This window comes from Asterias amurensis, chromosome 19 (assembly GCF_032118995.1).
Source record: "Asterias amurensis chromosome 19, ASM3211899v1".
Taxonomy (NCBI): domain Eukaryota; kingdom Metazoa; phylum Echinodermata; class Asteroidea; order Forcipulatida; family Asteriidae; genus Asterias; species Asterias amurensis.
In genome coordinates, this window is record NC_092666.1 from 7796936 (window position 1) to 7816980 (window position 20045).

Here is a 20045-nt window from a genome sequence, read left to right on the forward strand (position 1 = left end):
TGGCTTTAAGCCAAAAATAGTGCGTCCAGAGGCGCTTTACAGAAAACTTGTTGAAGTTATAAAAACAACAACAAAGCAACAAGTATACATGTATGCATGTGGGTTTTAATTTAACAGGACTTGTGAAAGTACTAAGTATACAATGCTTGACACAGATACGAGTCTGGGTGAAAACATAAGCAATTTTCTTTATCACGAATGCATATTTAGTATCTATTTAATTGTTGTGGTACCTGCTGCTAAAATCAGGTACGGTTAAAGGGCGTTTTAGGGGTGGGGGTCACATTAAAAAAAAAAGCAAATTTGACCAAACATCTAACATGTCATAAAGACCCACTTGTTCCATATGGCTTATGTACATAGGCATCAGACAGGTTTGATCATCATTGGGCCAACAAAGCGTAAGGTAAATGAAAAAACCCAATGTAACATGCATTATACAGTCTTTAAAAACTAAAAACTGGATATTATGTTTGAAGGGTGGAGGGGGGGGGGAACTCTGCTCCAAAATAGTTATTCCTCCCAACCATGTCAGTGTGTGAATGCATGACAAAAGAGTGTTGATATCGTGTGCCACACGCTTGCGGTGTATCTGCGAACTACCTAAGTGCACAGCGCAAAGCATTTACAGTGTGGGGTTTGGGGCCTGCTTTAGGGCCCAGGGAAAATTAAAACATGAGATGCCTCTTCAGTGCAATCTAGGAAGAGGTTGGCATCGTTCACATAATTTATGTAACCATTTGAAAACTAGGGTTTTGCTTTACCATGCTTTGTTGTGCCTATTTTGTATGTAATATATGTAGAAAACAGCTTTCTAGCCAGTTGTATGCAACTAGGCCTATGTGAATAGCGTAGGAGGGGTTGTTCAGTAGACAGCGAGTGCCATGTCATTTATTTATGCCAAGTGCAATCTAATATTTTGTCTCCATTTTGAAGATTTTGCTTTACTTGCCTTATTATTTTTTCATTTTTTTTTACGGTGAAATTAAAGGCACTGGACATGTTTGGTTATTGTCAAAGACCAGAATTCTCACAACATAGGGCCTATGCATTAAATAACAAATCTGTGAAACTTTGGACTCAATTGGTCATCGAAGTTCCCAGAGAATAATGAAAGAAAAAATACCCTTGTTTGCACAAATTTGTGTGCTTTTAATTAGATGCCTTAAAACTTTCTAGAGACTTCAGGCCTGAAGTCTTTTTAAACTTAGTAAGAAATTAGGGCCCAATTTCATGGCTCTGCTTACCGCCGAATTCTACGCTTAAGATCACGATTCCCCGCTTACGTGCAGCGCCGAATTTCTGCGCTAGCCTCTTAAGCGTAGAATGCCTAGTAACGTGGAGTACGCACGCGTAGAAGCCCAAATTCGCCGCTAACCCGTGAAATAGGCTTGCCGTAAGCACAGAATTCCCTGCTTCCGTAAGCGCTGATTCTGTAATTACGGTAAGCAGAGCCATGAAATTGGGCCCTGATCTTTCTCAAAAACTTACTTCAGAGGGAGCCATTTCTCACAATGTTCGATATTGCCAACAGCTGTCAATTGCTTGTTACAAAGTAACTTTTTATACTAACAATTATTATGAGTGCCCATATCCTCCTTTTGACATGGAATCTCTCCAGCATGACTTTTGACAATGACTCCATGTAAAAATGCCTGCTTCGTTAAGCATGCAAAAAAACACATTACACATATATCAAAATCTATCATAAATGTGACACGCTACGTGAAAATGAGTCGGATGTCGCCCAATGCATTACTAAGTAATGGACAGTTTAATGTGCCCCCCCCCCCCCAAAAGCTATAAATACACAAATTTGTTGATCATACGTATGTCTAATTTGTATCCTTTTGCACGAAATGGTAGTTTAAAACATCACTTTACTTGTAATTCGTTGTTCATGATGTATTGATGTATTGGCTAATTTCAAACAGAAGTAACTCAGCAACACGATACAACCCAAAGCTAAGACATTGACCAAATTACTGCTGTTGTGTGTTCTTTCCAGTCAAGCATATAACTCAATCCTTGAAATTGTCAACATCTGACTCATTTTCACGTAGCGGGTCACAAATTTGTCTGCTGCTGATAGGATTGACACTGACTCTGACTTGGACCCCATGATGGTCAGAGACTCTGACTTGGAACTTTTCTTCAAGACTGTGTTCCTTGAATATGTAACAGTTTTTGTGTGCTGCTACTGCTGGGGCGGCCAAGCTTAATGATCATTTACAAACCATTGGCCTCGTCTATATTTACTGGTAACCAAAACCTGTTTTGTGCATTGGCACCATGCCTCATTTTCAAAAAGCCTGTAAGCACAAAAACGTGCTAAGCACAGAACAATATTGCTTAATAACAGAGTTGGTTTCCCAGCCAAAATAACATTAAATATACATTGGTGTGACTGTTGTCCCACCCAATTTTTGCTTAGCAAAGAAAACTGTCTAGCAGTATTTTCTGCTTTAACAGCTTTATGAAATTGGGCCATGGTTAGTTTGCAGTAAGAGAATACCTTGGAATACATTCTGTAACAGCTTTGGTTGGGGTTGTATGGCGGCTCAGATCAGATGATATTTTATTTCTTGTTCCTTTTGTTTTATCTTTGGGTTACGTGAGTGCAGTAGCAACACCTGCTGACACACCAGCAGGATTGACAGCTGAAATAAGCTAGAAACCTAACCATACATTAGGAATATTTTTCTGGCCTCAAACCTTTTTCCCCCCTAATTATTCCTTTTCATTTTTGCACCCCTGTTTTTGTCTAGTCTTTTCCTTTGCTCATTTTTGTCCGTATAATATATTCACCCCCCCCCCCCTTCCTTGGGGCAAAAAAAAAAAATGATTTGCCCCAAGGAAGGGCAATAGCTCCCTTTGCTCCATCATCCCTGGTTCCGCCCATGAATAAATTTCTGCGCTTGATGGAATTGGGTTGTGGCTGATAGATACCACAATTGTACAAGGGTCCCATACCTGCATCAAGGACTTACAGCTGTTATATCAAATACGAGAGACAAGCAACTAACATGTCACTAACTAATTTGTGGTTTGATGAACATTAAGTTCCATTTAACACAGTAGTATAAACACAGACCATGAGTTTGTGCTTCAAGTGTGTTTTAACAGCAGTAAGAATTATTTGTTGGTATTGAATACTTGTGTTTCATTTTACTAGCATCCGGATGACAGGTGCCCACTTGTGGGATATTTGTGCAGTTATAATGATTCATAGAGAGAAACTGATTGGGTAATTATAAAGCATTTTTGTGATGAGCAACGAACACTTGACGATGGAACAGGATTTGAACCTGAGACATTTGGGTTCACATGCCAGTGCTCTACCAACTGAGCTGCTTAAAGGTACTGAACACCTTTGGTAATTGTCAAAGACCAGTCTTCTCACTTGGTGTATCTCAACATATGCACAAACTAACAAACCTGTGAAAATTTGAGCTCTATTGGTCGTCAGTGCAAGATAATAATAAAACGACAAAAACACCCTTGTCACATGAAGTTGTGTGCTTTCAGATGCTTGATTTCAAGACCTCAAGATTTAAATATAAGGTCTCAAAATTAAATTCGTGGAAAAATTTCTCAAAAACTATGCTACTTCAGAGGGAGCCGTTTCTCACAATGTTTTATACTATCAACAGCTCTCCTTTACTCGTTACCAAGTAAGGTTTTATGCCAACAATTATTTTGAGTAATTACCAATAGTGTCCACTGCCTTTAATCTATCACTAAGCAACAAATGCAACTACAGTTGACTATATTTCTATGTACCATTGAGTAACCTTTGGACTGAAATAAACGGCAGAACATTGTTAACAATTTCATTCAGTCAGTCAATCATTCATTTATTTTCATTATAAAACTAACTGGCAGCACAAAGTTGAATTATGTGGCATTACAAGGTAAAAATATTGAGAGAAAAAAATTGCACAGATAAAATACATGAAATTGCACCATTGCAGTACAGGGGTACATAGGTACATTAAAACAAAGATGACAATAAATAGAAATATAAATTTAAAACAAAAAAACACTTAAAGACACTTAAAAAATGCACAGTGTGTTGTGGGAGCCCTTTAATACATTGAAACCCCACTATGAATTAAAACACCTAAAAACTGAACAGCCCCCAAAATAATTTTGACCAAAAATAGGGATACAAATAAATCAAATAAAAAAGGAGAAGATAACACAAATCAATAAAATGGTTTAATATTTCACACTTCACAGTGCTCATTAAAAAAAAATCCATGTTGAATATCATATTTCCTTTTTTGACCAAAAAAAACATCAGAGAAATGATCATCTTTCCAATTTTCATTTTCATAACGATTTTCAACATTAATTGCTAATGACCTTGCTCCTGAAACACTTGAGACTCAATCGCCCGGTACCCAGAGATACCCTTCAAGTAGCTGTTTCCACTCACCAGTTTGATATCAGGCATGTGTTTGATCACATTTAATAATCCATGGCAAACATGTGTCTACATGGTCATTGACTTGATGGGAGTCTCATGGTAGTATGTAAAGTATCTCAAATTTGTAGAATGAGATTTGATTATTCAAGTGTGTCATTTGCCAGCTGCTCTGACCAACCCAAATGAGAAGTTTAAACAAACTGTTATTTTTGTGTGAAGCGGTTGTAGCTCTTTATTTTAAAGGAAATTACTCCAAATAACTGTTAGCATAAAAACTTACTTGGTAACAAGCGATGGAGAGCTGTTGATAGTATAACACACTTCGAGAAACGGCTCCCTCTGAAGTAACGTAGTTTTCGAGAAAGAAGTTTGAAGTTGATTTTGAGCCCTCAGAATTAAATTTTGAGGTCCAGAAATCAAGCATCTGAAAGCACACAACTTCATGTGACAAGGGTGTTTTTTCTTCCATTATTATCTTGCAATTTCGGCGACCAATTGAGTTCAAATTTTCACAGGTTTGTTATTTTGTGCATATGTTGAGATACACCAAGTGAGAAGACTGGTCTTTGACAATTACTTAAGGTGTCCATGTCTTTAAAGGGATACAATATTGTATTTACAATAATTAACAATAACATCACAATGTTTGAAGATGAAAATGCAATTTGATTAAATATTAACATTCCAGCAGCCGATTTGCACGAAATGCTAGGATAAATCCTATCTCGAGTCAGGACTAGTAACTCCTAACTTAGGATTAATCTTAAGGTTTGCATGCTACAGTGCAGGGCTGGGACTTGCCCTAAGTCCTAAGATTAATTGTAAGTTAGGAAGAGTTTGGTGAAATTGACGGCAATTGACCATATGTTTGACTGCAGGAGAGCAAATTCAACAGGGCACTTTATTGCATCCTAATTAGCCTACACATACATACATACATACATCATTTGTAAATCGCCTTTTCATCGAGATCAATGTGCTGAAAAGAGCAAAACCAAAGGAACTGAACTACAACAAATTACATCTGATACAAATAAGTTTCTTAAAAGAGATTTTTTGAACAAAGGCAAAGAGTTCAAATTTCTTTACGTACTGGGAGGTTGTTCCATATTCGGGGAGCAATATAGGAGAAAGTTGTGAGCAGATGAGAGTGTTCTGATGGTTGAGTGTTCGGTTAGGCGTGTGATGTCAGAAGCTGATCCCAAGCTTGAACGTGGTGGTTGGTAGAGAGCAAGGCAAGATGATAAGTAGCCCGGAGCTATCCCAAAAGTGGCGCGTTTGTGTGAAATGCTGATCGTCACATGCCTTGCTTGAAGTTTGCTTGAAGATAAATTTGTTATCACATGCGCTTGTGGAAACACGAAAACTATAGTGCTTCTCGGCCCTCTTTAATTAAAAGGATTTTACCTGAAACTACAGATAATAAGATGAGAAAAACCGACCGTCCGATAGCCAGTTTGTATTTTTACCACCATTCAGTGTTGTCTAATAGCTTGGCTACCTCATTTGATGAAACTCTAACACTACAGCCTGACTCATGATGGCTTAATGTTCATTGGAAATTAGTGTACCGAAATCGAAGCTCATCCCCCAAACTAATGATGTATAATTCTTTGCAATTAACACAGGTGTTTTGAACAACCCTTTTTGAAAAAAGGGAATTGACTAGTATTGATCCTTTAATAACTGCAATACAATGAGTCAATCAAGAACGAAGGACAGAGAGTCCGGATTCAAGAGAGTCTAGCTGACCTCTTGATGAAGACATCCTCAGTGAGGTTAAGTGGGAAGGATAGACCTGTGAAATGGACAAGATTAGTTTGTTTTGATGAAGTATAAATTAGACTTAATTGCACTGACACGGAGGCATGGAGGCAAGTTAAACCATAGTATCTGTAGCTTAGTAACTAATGACTACTTAGTGCTCAGTCAATTAGGGATTCATTGAGGCATAGGGAGAGAGCTAGAAGGTGTCTGTTCCCCACTGCCGTCAAACTCAACATGCAATGTGAAATTAATGGCAAACTCACCTGTTATTTTATATTAAATTTTTCATAGTACTTGATGTATAGCCACTGTTTTCTTTTAATTGACCCTTTGGTGGCATCCCTGCGTTGCCATTAATTATTTATTACATTGGATACCCAGAGCAACTGATTTATAACAACATCGTGCGATAATGTGATAAATGCAAAATTCACTGCAAGAACCCCAGTGGAATGATGCTTGGCAGACTGACTGCTCCTTGTGGTAGTTTCTCTGTTTTTAAATAAGGGAAACCTGTAAAAATTTAGGCTCAATCCGTCATCGGAGTCGGGAGAAAATAACGGGAAAACCCACTCTTGTTTCCGCCAATTCACCGTGTCATGACATGTGTTTAAAATAAATCCGTAATTCTCGCTATCGAGAATTTATATTGTTTTAATGTTTTCTCAAAAAGTAAAGCATTTCATGGAACAATATTTCAAGAGAAGTCTTTCACCGTTACCTTCTGTAAATCCTGTAAGTAATTTGTAATTCTGTGAACTTTTTTTTTTTTTCCTGTACCGAAAGTGTATAATGGCTTTAAAGGCACTGGACAATATTACTCAACATAATTGTTAGCATAAAAACTTACTAGATAACGAGCAGTGGAGAGCTGTTTAGAGTACAAAACATTGTGAGAAACAGCTCCCGCTGAAGTAACATAGATTTTGTGAAAGAGGTAATTTCTCACTCAAATAGTTAAAGACTTCAGGCCTGAAGTCTTTTATATTAGCATCTGAACACAAATTTCTGCAACAAGGATGTTTTTTTCTTCTTTTATTATTCTCTTGCAACTTTGATGACCAATTGAGTCCAAATTTTAGGATTTGTTATTTTATGCATGGTTACAGCAAGTGAGAATACTGGTCTTTGACATTTACCAAAGGTGTCCAGGGGTTGATTTCACAAAGAGTTAGGACTAGTCCTAACTTAGGACTAGTCCTAAGAGATATCAAAAATGTACAGCTAGTCTTAAGTTAGGACGGATAACTTGTCCTAACTCAAGATAAGACGAGTCTCAACTCTTTGTGAAATCCACCCCTGTGTCTTTAAAGCATAAGTCACTCTATTTGAATTTGTAGTCATATCTTTCTCTTTGGGTTAATTAATTAGGAAATTCACAATCTCGAGCCAAAGGGCTTATGACTCAAACAGACCCAAACTCAGTCACAGTGGATCCTCTGCCATTATAACTTGGCTGACTGTCTGTGGGTGTTGCTCAAGGGGGTTGTCTAGCTGTGCTGATGCCCAACGGCAATCAAATAGACACTTCTTGCACTTGTCAAAACTATTCAATCAGCTACAATTCAAGAAACACTGGTTGGTCGCATGTCTTGGCTCCTGATTACAAATACACACATTGAACATGACTAAGTGGGATGTGTAGGCTTCCAGAAAGGTCTAAATTGTGAATTTATGATGATTGGGTAGCAGCCTATGGAACATGTTCATTGAGGGCTGGTATGGGGATCGAGGAGGCTGGTGGGGGAGGGGGAATATGTGCATTGGGGGGCATGGTAGGGGAAGGGGGCATGCAATGGGGTGGTGGGGGAGGGGGAATGTGCGCTTACGTAAAGAATGAGAATTGCTTGATCATAAGAATCTGACTGTAGCATGCATCTTTGGTTTCAGAGAACATAATGTGTTTCTTGCCATTGACTGTGTTCTTTTGGGAACTTGTCTTGCCCTCTAGACTGCCGCGGAGTACCTTCTCGAAGTGTCTCGTTCCAGAGAACATTAAAAAGAACTTTATATTGTTGTACGAGTTGAATCTTTTAAAACAAGTTAGAGTGACTTTAAGTATCAACAGCACAAAGATATAAATTACATTAATACAATGCTTTAATACGCAAGTTTTAATAAGCCATGCTGATTGACAGGGTTATGTCGAGTAATGCTTGGTCGGTTAATACATGAACCTGATGATGTCATTTGATGTTTAGTTCAGACTCTTGTAGAGATACAATCAAGCATATAAGTCACTTGATGGAGTAATACGTGGGCCATGATTGCGTACCTACCCCTGCCTTGCTCTACTTTTCCTGGCGTCCAAATCGGACATCATGCATAACTGCCATTTCAAGTTGAACACTCAGACATTCCGGCCTCTTCCATGCTTGGAATAGCCAACCGTAGCTCAACAAACTAGTCAAATTAAGCAGTTTTTTCTTCTCTTTCTTTCATTGTACAATACTGAAGTGTTTTTGTCAGTTGAAAACACTGATGTGCACGCATTTCCGTTACAGAAGCTACATGTCCCCATAGGATTTGATTTCAGGAGCCACACTAGTGGCACATGAATCAATAGGTAATCCATGCATGAATTGATGGAGCTTATCTATCCTGCGTTAAGCTTCAAGATGTTGGTGGTCTGGCTTTCATACAGGTCATTATGTGTAGCTCCATTTATCTGTTGCACCAATATCTAGGATTGAATGGCAGGTGGTTGTTCAAAGCCTTGCTCTTGTCCCTGCTCTAAGCGCTATAATGTTCTAGTCAAACGACAACATTGTTTACATTTCATTCCAATCTCCCCTATGGGATATTGTCATAACTTGTTATCAAGTGAATTGTCATTACTTGTTATCAAGTGAATCGATGCTATAAGGATTGGAAATGCTTGTAGCCAACAGGCTAGCTCGATGGTTTAGTGGTAAGACATCATCTGCTCTGGTAATGCAAAGGTTGTGGGTTCGAATCTCACCGTATTGATTTGCCTGTGGATTCATTCCAATCTCCCTTATGGGATATTGTCATAACTTGTTATAAAGTGAACTGGAACTGCTTGTAGCCAACAGGCTAACTCGATGGTCTAGTGGTAAGACATCTGCTCTTGCAATGCAAAGGTTGTGGGTTTGAATCTCACCCCTTTGATTTGCCTGTGGATTCATTCCAATCTCCCTTATGGGATATTGTCATAACTTGTTATAAAGTGAGTTGGAACTGCTTGTAGCCAACAGGCTAGCTCCATGGTTTAGTGGTAAGACATCATCTGCTCTGGTAATGCAAAGGTTGTGGGTTTGAATCTCACCCTATTGATTTGCCTGTGGATTCATTCCAATCCCCCTTATGGGATATTGTCATAACTTGTTATAAAGTGAATTGGAACTGCTTGTACCCACCAACAGGCCAGCGCGATGGTCTAGTGGTAAGACATCTGCTCTGGCAATGCAAAGGTTGTGGGTTCGAATCTCATCCTATTGATTTGCCTGTGGATTCATTCCAATCTCCCTTATTTGATATTGTCATAACTTGTTATAAAGTGAATTGGAACTGCTTGTAGCCAACAGGCTAGCTCGATGGTCTAGTGGTAAGACATCTGCCCTAGCAATGCAAAGGTTGTGGGTTCGAATCTCACCCCTTTGATTTGCCGGTGGATTCATTCCAATCCCCCTTATGGGATATTGTCATAACTTGTTATAAAGTGAATTGGAACTGCTTGTACCCACCAACAGGCCAGCGCGATGGTCTAGTGGTAAGACATCTGCTCTGGCAATGCAAAGGTTGTGGGTTCGAATCTCATCCTATTGATTTGCCTGGTGGATTCATTCCAATCCCCCTTATGGGATATTGTCATAACTTGTTATAAAGTGAATTGGAACTGCTTGTACCCACCAACAGGCTAGCTTGATGGTCTAGTGGTAAGACATCTGCCCTAGCAATGCAAAGGTTGTGGGTTTGAATCTCACCCTATTGATTTGCCTGTGGATTCATTCCAATCTCCCCTATTGGATGTTGTCATAACTTGTTATAAAGTGAATTGGAACTGCTTGTAGCCAACAGGCTAGCTCCATGGTCTAGTGGTAAGACATCATCTGCTCTGGTAATGCAAAGGTTGTGGGTTTGAATCTCACCCTATTGATTTGCCTGTGGATTCATTCCAATCTCCCTTATTTGATATTGTCATAACTTGTTATAAAGTGAATTGGAACTGCTTGTAGCCAACAGGCTAGCTCGATGGTCTAGTGGTAAGACATCTGCCCTAGCAATGCAAAGGTTGTGGGTTTGAATCTCATCCTATTGATTTGCCTGTGGATTCATTCCAATCTCCCTTATTTGATATTGTCATAACTTGTTATAAAGTGAATTGGAACTGCTTGTAGCCAACAGGCTAGCTCGATGGTCTAGTGGTAAGACATCTGCCCTAGCAATGCAAAGGTTGTGGGTTCGAATCTCACCCCTTTGATTTGCCTGTGGATTCATTCCAATCCCCCTTATGGGATATTGTCATAACTTGTTATAAAGTGAATTGGAACTGCTTGTAGCCAACAGGCTAGCTTGATGGTCTAGTGGTAAGACATCTGCCCTAGCAATGCAAAGGTTGTGGGTTTGAATCTCACCCTATTGATTTGCCTGTGGATTCATTCCAATCTCCCCTATTGGATGTTGTCATAACTTGTTATAAAGTGAATTGGAACTGCTTGTAGCCAACAGGCTAGCTCCATGGTCTAGTGGTAAGACATCATCTGCTCTGGTAATGCAAAGGTTGTGGGTTCGAATCTCACCCTATTGATTTGCCTGTGGATTCATTCCAATCCCCCTTATTTGATATTGTCATAACTTGTTATAAAGTGAATTGGAAATGCTTGTAGCCAACAGGCTAGCTCGATGGTTTAGTGGTAAGACATCTGCTCTGGCAATGCAAAGGTTGTGGGTTAAAATCTCACCCTTTTGATTTGCCTTTAGATTCATTCCAATCCCCCTTATGGGATATTGTCATAACTTGTTATAAAGTGAATTGGAATTGCTTGTACCCACCAACAGGCTAGCTCCATGGTCTAGTGGTAAGACATCTGCTTTGATGGCAATGCAAAGGTTTTGCGTTTGGTTCTCACCATATTGACTTGCCTGTGGATTCTGTCACAGAACTTGGGAAAACAGAGTATACAGGGGGGGGGGGGCATATAGAAATTGTTTACACCAGTATGGTGGTTAAAAGTATGGAGGAAAGAAACCTTTCTCCATTATGTGATGTAAGTTACCATCTTTCCTGCTTGAGTTGCTGAAGAAATGGTATTATTTCACAACCTTGCTCAAATTAAGCAAGGAACCCTTGCTAAATAGCTGTCGTGCGAAAAGGGTTAAAGAAAGGCTATGGGTATTGTTTATATAAGGGGAAACTTGAATAAGTAAATATTTATAGATATCCTGTTGGGATGAGCATTGTGACTGCACCTTGGCTACTGGTCACAAGGCTGGAGAGTTACACACCTGACTGAACTCAAAGTAGGTGACTTACTGACCAGGTAGTAACAATAACCAATCCTGTCAAACAACCCCTCCAATTAGTCATACTTGACTTCACTTCAAACAGCATTGTCAATATAGTATGATCACTGTAACCAGATTGGCTCACACAATAACTCTTTACATAAAGGATTAAGTCACTTGGACCAATGAAGATGGGCTATTGTGTGTGCTGCTTGCTTAGCTCCCACAATCTGTGCAGATAATCAATATTGGTCTTATGGTGTATCCTTTCTCCATAGACTTAATATAAGACCATCCAGACTTGTAAGAGTGTCAAGGCTCTGAAAGGTGACTGAAGGTGTTGGAGGAAATGCAGGAACAGCAAAAATATATCCTGTTAAATATTTTGAGGAGTTGTTATCATTTAAATAAATTTCATAATGTTCATTTTATACACTGGAATTCATTTCTAAAACTTGAAATAAAAAAAATGCATTTTTATCTTGAATCGTTTTGATGGAATAAGATAGTTAGAGTCATTCTGCCATCTCCTTCTGGAAAGTGACTAAACAGATCTAGAGTGCACAAAAGGAGGAGGCAAGACAAAGCATACCATAATGCTAGAGGCAAACCCACCATATGCCATTCACTACCAAGTATCCTTGCATTAGGCCAAATAAAAACAAATACCAGTTAATCGTCCCCTCCCTCATTCTTTGTTTGAGGCTGCATTCTTTTTTTAATTTTTTTTTTTTTATTTTACATTTTTTTCAAAGAGACAAATTTTCTCTGTATATAATACATTAAACTTACTAATCTTTTAGGAACTTGTAACTACATAAAGTGGCTGGTGACTTTAAACTGAAGAATTGGTGACCTTTGAAAGAAATAAAAAATAAAAAGGCCCTCATCCTCCTATTTTTGGAAAAACCCGAACGATCAACTGGTATTTTTTTTACTTGGCCTTACCTGCTTCACTCAGACGGATTCTCTCTATGGCTTAACTCAATTTTCCACATGCATGCAGTTAGCTGCCTGAGTAACTGAACTGAGTCAGTATTGTATCAACGTAGGCCTCCTTTATGATTTTACACCTTCTTGCTCGCCGTCTCAACAAGATTACACACCTTGGGTCGGCAAGCAGTGGCATTGCAATGATTGGCCGGTGACTAACATACTAAAAGCTGTGTTTGCAAGGAGTAGGAAGCAGTCATGTTTTGAGAGGGATGTTAGAAAAATCTTGCTTGTGTTTTAGAAGGACTGTAGGTTGCATTGTCAATCTACAATAACAACAGCAACCTATATATATGATTTGAGGATTTGCATGGTGAGGTATCAATATATATTTGGTTTGTGTATCTACTTGCCAGGTAGAGTTAGTTCTTTAGAGAACTGTCTTCCTATATTCTACTACCGCGGAGTAGATTTATCGGATTGTCCAGTCAATGTTGTGATGTTAAGCCACAGAAGCTCAGGCCTGCTTTTGGGAATTTCAACTTGGGTTTTGTTTTGGTGATTTCTTTTAATGGAATAATCCTCTAAGGCAGATTGTACTTAAATTTTCAGAGTTTAATTCTTGGAATACGGTGATTTACTGTTTTGACAATATCAAATCTTTATTTTGATCTTGTTGATTTTGATTGTTTCTATACCTTCTTGATTTTATGTATGTATGTATGCTACAAGAAGGCGTCGCTCTACCTTCCCATTTAATTTTTTTGTCGCTTTCTTAGCTGCAAGGGTACTTCTGATATTATCAATAAGTTCTATAGACACAGTCCATATGGTCTGTCCTTGTAGAGTAGGAGGTAGCCTAGGTGTATTATGAGTCACTGACCACCAAGGCACATTTCAACCTGAATGAAGGTCTCTTCAGACCGTCCAATCTATCTGCTCCTCAAGCCCCTGTCTGCCAAACAAACAGTCAGCACAAAGAACTTGACAGAGCACATCTCCAACTCCAAATTAAAACCCTTGTTTTGATAATTGACCAGTGCGAAAGCCGTCATCCAATGGGCTTGTCCGATGATGGTGTAATGGGTTGTAATTCAGACCAGGAAGTTCCCCTTTTTTGCTGTTGGCTAATTGATCCAAATTGCAGTCAGTGATGGGACTAGTTGCTTTACTGCATGTACTGCTGAGTCAGTAAGGTAGGGTGTAGTGATGCTGTAGGCTACATCACAACAATACACAGCTTGCTGACACAGTAACCTTCAATCGGTGCAGGGATTGTCAAGAAGTTAGGCACAATGCCCGTCATATCGTCTGACCTACTTGGGGACCATCAGCCTTGGGGTGTAAGACATTAGCACCAAGAAAGGAGACACCATCAGACACTACCAATGGCACAGAGTATTAAAGATATGAAATATTAGACTGCAGTGCTAGTATGAAGTTACTGCTTCTTAATTGAGGATTAGGCCAAACGTATTCAACACCTTGGTTTGTACCTCAAATTTTCTCTTCTTTATCAGTACCTCAACTTTCCCTTAGAAACATTTCAGAGGTGAGTTACAGTTAAGTGAAATGCAGCAAAAAAATAAAATTTTATAAAATAAAAAAAAATACATGCAGTCAGAGTTTACATTAATTGTGTTCCATTAGACTGGCTGCAGTAAAATACAATTTTACTAATTATTTTGAAAATGAACTTTGCAGAACCCATGGAACAAGAATTTTCATTGTGTAGCCTAGATGTGATGGGGTGATGGATAGGGGGTTCTCAAGCAGAGACAGTGGGTGTAGAGAGATGTAGAATCACAAAACATACCCATCAGCAATAAACAGTGTCGGATTACCAAGTGTTGCTTTTGTCTACCCATAGCTCTACCCATACCCTGTACAACCCAATGCCAAGGAGATGTCCTGTGCTAGTTGACAGCCTTTGTCAATACACACAGCTATATGTATATATGTAGCAAACATGGCATAAGCTGTCATTGTCATTGACACAGGGTAAACCTTTCTACACTACATGTTGATATTGACTGTTGGATTCAGGAATTTGGTTATTGTAGTTGGATGAGTTATTGCCCCATTATAGTACAAAGAGATCAATGCCATGTCTTGTGTGTTTTGTGTTCATCTATGGAGTTTGTGCTGGTGTGGGATTGTATCTTTTCTAATATAAGCACACTGCATTGTGGTTTGCCCAGGACCTCCTCAGGTGTGACATGTATGCAGTCTGTCCACATAGACAGACTAATCCATAGAATATCCACAGTGATCTTTAGCCTGCTATGTATTCATCATTGGATATAATTATTCATGATCAAAAAAGTGTCGTCGTTTTTGTCCTTCCAAGCCCTGTTGTATGTTTGCGGAGCTGAAAATGAAAGCAAATTTTAAGTTCAACATATTACTAAATTTTAAGTTATATTACGGCTGTGACGCCATGCTGCACCCATCCCAGTTTAGCCAAATTTGTGCTGCAAAGGGATCACACTACTCAAGACTCAAGATAACGAGTGCCTTGATTAACCTGGAGCCAAAATTGTTCTTTGGTTGGCAATCACTTGAACCCCCCCCCCCCGCCCCAATCCATTCATGGAAAATACATTATTGATTTGAAAATTTAATTTTAATCTAAACATAATAAGCGCCTTGATTAACTTGGAACCTTTGGTTGGCAATTGCTCACCCCCCCTTGATACATCCATGGAAAATACAATATTTGAAAATTAAATTTTAAGCTAAACATAACAAGTGCCATGCCACATATTCATCATTGGATATTCATGATCCAAAAGGTTGTCATCAACTTTGTAATATATATACCTACTATGTTTTTCCAAGCGCTGTTGTATGTTTGCCGAGCTGAAAATGAAAGCAAATTTTAAGTTTAACATATTACTAAATTTTAAGTTAAACATAACAAGTGCCTTGATTAACTTGGAGCCAGAAATGATTCTTTGGTTGGCAGTCACCCCCCCCCCCCAATCCATTCATGGAAAATACATTATTGATGTGAAAATTTAATTTTAAGTTAAACATAACAATTGCCTTGATTGCCCTGGAGCCTTTGGTTTACAATTGCTGACTCCCCCCCCCCCCCCCCCCCGATCCGTTCATGGAAAATACATTATTGATTTGAAAATTTAATTTTAAGTTAAACATAACAAGTGCCTTTGATTAACTTGGAGCCAAAAATTATTCTAAGATTGACAATCCCTCAACCCCCCCCCCCCGATCCATTTATGGAAAATACATTATTGATTTGAAAATTGTAAGTTTGTTCATGGTTGGTTCAAGTGTACCCCCCATACTCCAGACAAACAACTGAAACACTTTACGTCCTTGAGTACATTTTGTTTCAATCCATGCAATTCATGACGATTCAATCAATGAAATTGCCAAGCATAAACAACAACAACATTGTTAAGTGTAAAGCAAGAAGCGCAAGTATAAAAAAAGCAAGGTAATTATTATTTTTTATAAAAAATCAAGTTTAAACAAGGAATTATAATCCTTTTCTGAACAAGTAGTGGAATTGGGGTCCAAGAGGCATCCCCTTCTCTACCTTTGAAAAGATAGCTATTTTGCCACCCTTTCATTTCTACTAAGCTATTGAAAGGCACTGGACTACTGGTAATTACTCAAAATAATTTTTAATGTTAGCATAAAAACTTACTTGGTAACAAGCAATGGAGAGCTGTTGATAATATACAAAACATAGTGAGAACAGCTCCCTCTGAAGTATCGTAGTTTTTTGAGAAAGAAGTAACTTCTCACTTTGAATTTGAGACCTCAGCTGAGGTCTCTAATTCAAGCATCTGAAAGCCATAATTATTACTTGTGCGACAAGTGTGTTTTTCCTGCCATTATTCTCTCTCAACTTCAATGACCAATTGAGCTCAAATTTTCACAGGTTTGTAATTTTATGCATATGTTGAGATACACCAAGTGAGAAGACTGGTCTTTGACAATATTACCAAAGGTGCACAGTGCCTTTAAACATTATTTGTCACTAAGACTTTTATTATGACTTTTCCCACCCACTAGGTGTTCCGTATTAAAATATTTTAACTGCTTTTATAATTTTTTTATTTTAATTTTGGATAAAAAGGATAACAACTGCACATGGGCATTGATTTATGCATGTAGTCTGGTATTATACAGATTTAATGTTAACTCTAGTGGAGTATAAATATTAATAATGTTCAAAGGTTGCTATGCCAGCCACACTGTTTTCCCTCATCTATAGAAATCTTGACACACACATAGCCTATTAATAGTGCAAGAAGCATCACTGAAACCTGAGCCTCCTCGGGAATAAGCTGGATTTAGACAAATTAAAAATTTGTATTATATCCACATTCAGTTGATTTTTTTCATGACTGAAAACATCAACAGAAAAAAGCTACATGGTTCCTTTTACAAATTGATTTTCATAGTTAATGTTTAAACAATTAATAATAAAAAAAAACAGGAAACGGAGAAATGTGAAGACATTTATTCTGGGGGGCGGTAACCATCTGTGCAAATTTCTCAGAAAAAGAAGAATTGTTTTCATGATCAATTAATGGGTAGGTAACCAGAGATTATGTTAAATGGTCCCCTGCGATCTAAATGTGATTACCACCCCTTACAAAAAAAACCCTGTAAGAATCTTATAGGAATAAAAGAAGTGCCGAAAAATCTATAGGAATTCTATAGGAATCCTATATAAATCCTATATAGGATTCTATAAGTATTTTGCCTATAGATAGGACCTTTTTGTAAGGGACCTAAGTCCCTTTCACACAAGAGCATTTTATCAAGGGTCCCTTGCTAAATTATAGCATGGTTGTACATACAATGTACCTCGTTTAAAGCCATTATACACTTTCGGTAAACAGTATTGTCCAAGTCCCACACTTCGTGTATCACAACTTACATATAAAATTAAAAACCTGTGAAAATTTAGGGTCAATCAGTCATCGGAGTCGGGAGAAAATAACGGGAAAACCCGCTCCTGTTTTTGCGCGTTTCGCCGTGTCATGACATGTGTTTATAATAAATCCGTAATTCTCGCTATCGAGAATTGATACTGTTTTAATGTTTTCTCAAAAAGTAAAGCATTTCATGGAATAATATTTTAAGAGAAGTCTTTTGCCATTACCTTCTGTACACCCTGTAAATTATTTGGAAATCTGTGAACTTTTTTGTTTGTTTCTCGACCGAAAGGGTCCAATGGCTTTAAAGGAAAACAATTGTTCTTCTACTGTCCAAGTTCTGTTGCAAAATCTTGTTAAACATTGCTACACTTTACAACCATGCTAAAATTAAGCAAGGGACCCCAGTTAAATTGCTGCCGTGTGAATAGCACTTGAGACTCTATTCTCAAGAGTGTTGTTATGTGAACATGTTTGCAAGTTAAATCAAAGGAGTGGTTTCTGTAATGGGCTTATCTCCTCTTATCAAAAGCCAGGACTGACCACTGACCCAGTTCACACACCTACCCCTTTGTTGTGATTATCACATAGACCTCACACAGATAACAGTTTTTTTGTAAATGAGTGCACACACAACCAATGTGATACAAACTCTTTGCCCATCACACAATTTCTCTCCAGTTGAGGCGGTTTCTGAGCAAAAGCATGACTAGCTGACCATAGTCATACAATTTCTAGAGTCATCTAACTTACATACTCCCGCTGAATTGAACAACATAGAGGGGTTGTAAAAATGGGAAAAACCATACAGTTTTGGTCACCCCTCCATACAGAGTGGAGATGCCCCTTGTAATCTCACCATTCATACTGCTGTTCATTAATTGCACTGTGGGCACACTTTGCGTTACACTCTCACAGATCTTACCGCTGGCTACAACTAGACCAGTCATTCAGGGTCAGGAGAACAGTAGTAAAGCAGTGAAGTAGAGAGGAGCAACGTGTGTATACAGCCAGCCCGGCTGTACCATACCACCACTGGATATCAAGAGAAGGAACTAGCGATCTCTAGGAAACGGGGGAACATCGATGTGAATGTTGTATGACCACAAGGTGGCAAGGTGTTATGTGCTAGCATTGATTGTAGGAGAGACCATCATCAGCTGAGGACTAAAAAACAGGATGACATACTGCATCAGGCTATTAGTGGTGTCAATCTGCATGTGGAGGCATATCCAACCATCTCAAGCGCAAGGTAAGTATTTCCATTGCTTTGTTTATTGATTCAACCAACACAATACCATAACACGCTGAGTGTCAGTAGATCAACCCAGTATATACAAAGTGATGGAATGCTGGTAAAGTCAAACGTCAAACCATATTATGCAGCGTGTAGAATAATTTCTACCTCAATGGTTTGTGTGGATTTTTATACAGAGGCAAAATTTTAATAATGCAAAGATTTAAACCATTTTAAGAAAAAAAAAATAAAAAAAATTGCCATCTTTAATTTCAGGTATAGCTAGCTTCGAGGTATTAATAAGCCTGTGATATATTTTATGATGCAGTGTGTGATTTTTCTTAATTCAAAATAGGACCTTTTAGCCATACTTGTTTTTTTCATTTTTTTTCTTTCCGGAAGCAGCTTGAAGATCCTGTCACATTGATAACAAAAAACTTAGAAGCCTGAGAAACTAATACCAATATCTTTGTATTTAAGTTTTATGGCTATATTTACAATGTTAATCTTGGGTCATTTTGGGAGTTATATTGATTGGTTTATTTCACAAATATAAGCTTCACAGCCTTAAAGCCGTTGGACCCTTTCGGTAAACAGTGTTGTCCAAGACCCACACTTTGTGTACCACAACTTCTATATCAAATAACAAACATGTGAAAATTTAGGCTCAATCGGTCATCGGAGTCGGGAGAAAACAACGGAAAAACCCACCCTTGTTTCCGCGCGTTTCGCCGTGTTATGACATGTGTTTAAAATAAATCCGTAATTCTCGTTAACGAGAATTTATATTGTTTTGCTGTTTTCTCAAAAAGTAAAGCATTTCATGGAATAATATTTCAAGAGAAGTCTTTCACCATTGCCTTCTGTAAACCCTGTAAGTTATTTGTAAATCTGTGAACTTTTATTTTTTTTCTGAACCGAAAGGGTCCAATGGCTTTAAAGCCATTGGACACTTTCGGTAAACAGTATTGTCCAAGGCCAACACTTCGTGTATCACAACTTATACATAAAATAACAAACCTGTGAAAATTTAGGCTCAATCGGTCATCAGAGTCTGGAGAAAATAATGGGAAAACCCACTTTTGTTTCTGCACGGTTCGCCGTGTCATGATATGTGTTTAAAATAAATCTGTAATTCTGGATATCGAGAATTGATACTGTTTTAATGTTTTCTCAAAAAGGAAAGCATTTCATGTAATAATATTTCAAGAGAAGTCTTTCACCATTACCTTCTGTAGACCCTGTAAATTATTTGTAAATTTGTGAACTTAAGGAGGCTGAATTGCGT

General features: G+C 38.2%; 1 protein-coding gene across 1 annotated transcript in view; it reads left to right on the forward strand.

Annotated features, from left to right (window-relative positions):
• LOC139951334 (roundabout homolog 2-like) overlaps positions 1–20045 on the forward strand; it is a 286406-nt gene that overhangs the window by 42414 nt on the left and 223947 nt on the right. Inside the window, exon 2 of the mRNA XM_071950186.1 lies at positions 18439–18772. Within this exon, the coding sequence (XP_071806287.1) occupies positions 18700–18772 (73 nt within the window). The 5' untranslated portion in view covers positions 18439–18699. The remainder of the gene's footprint in view (positions 1–18438; positions 18773–20045) is intronic.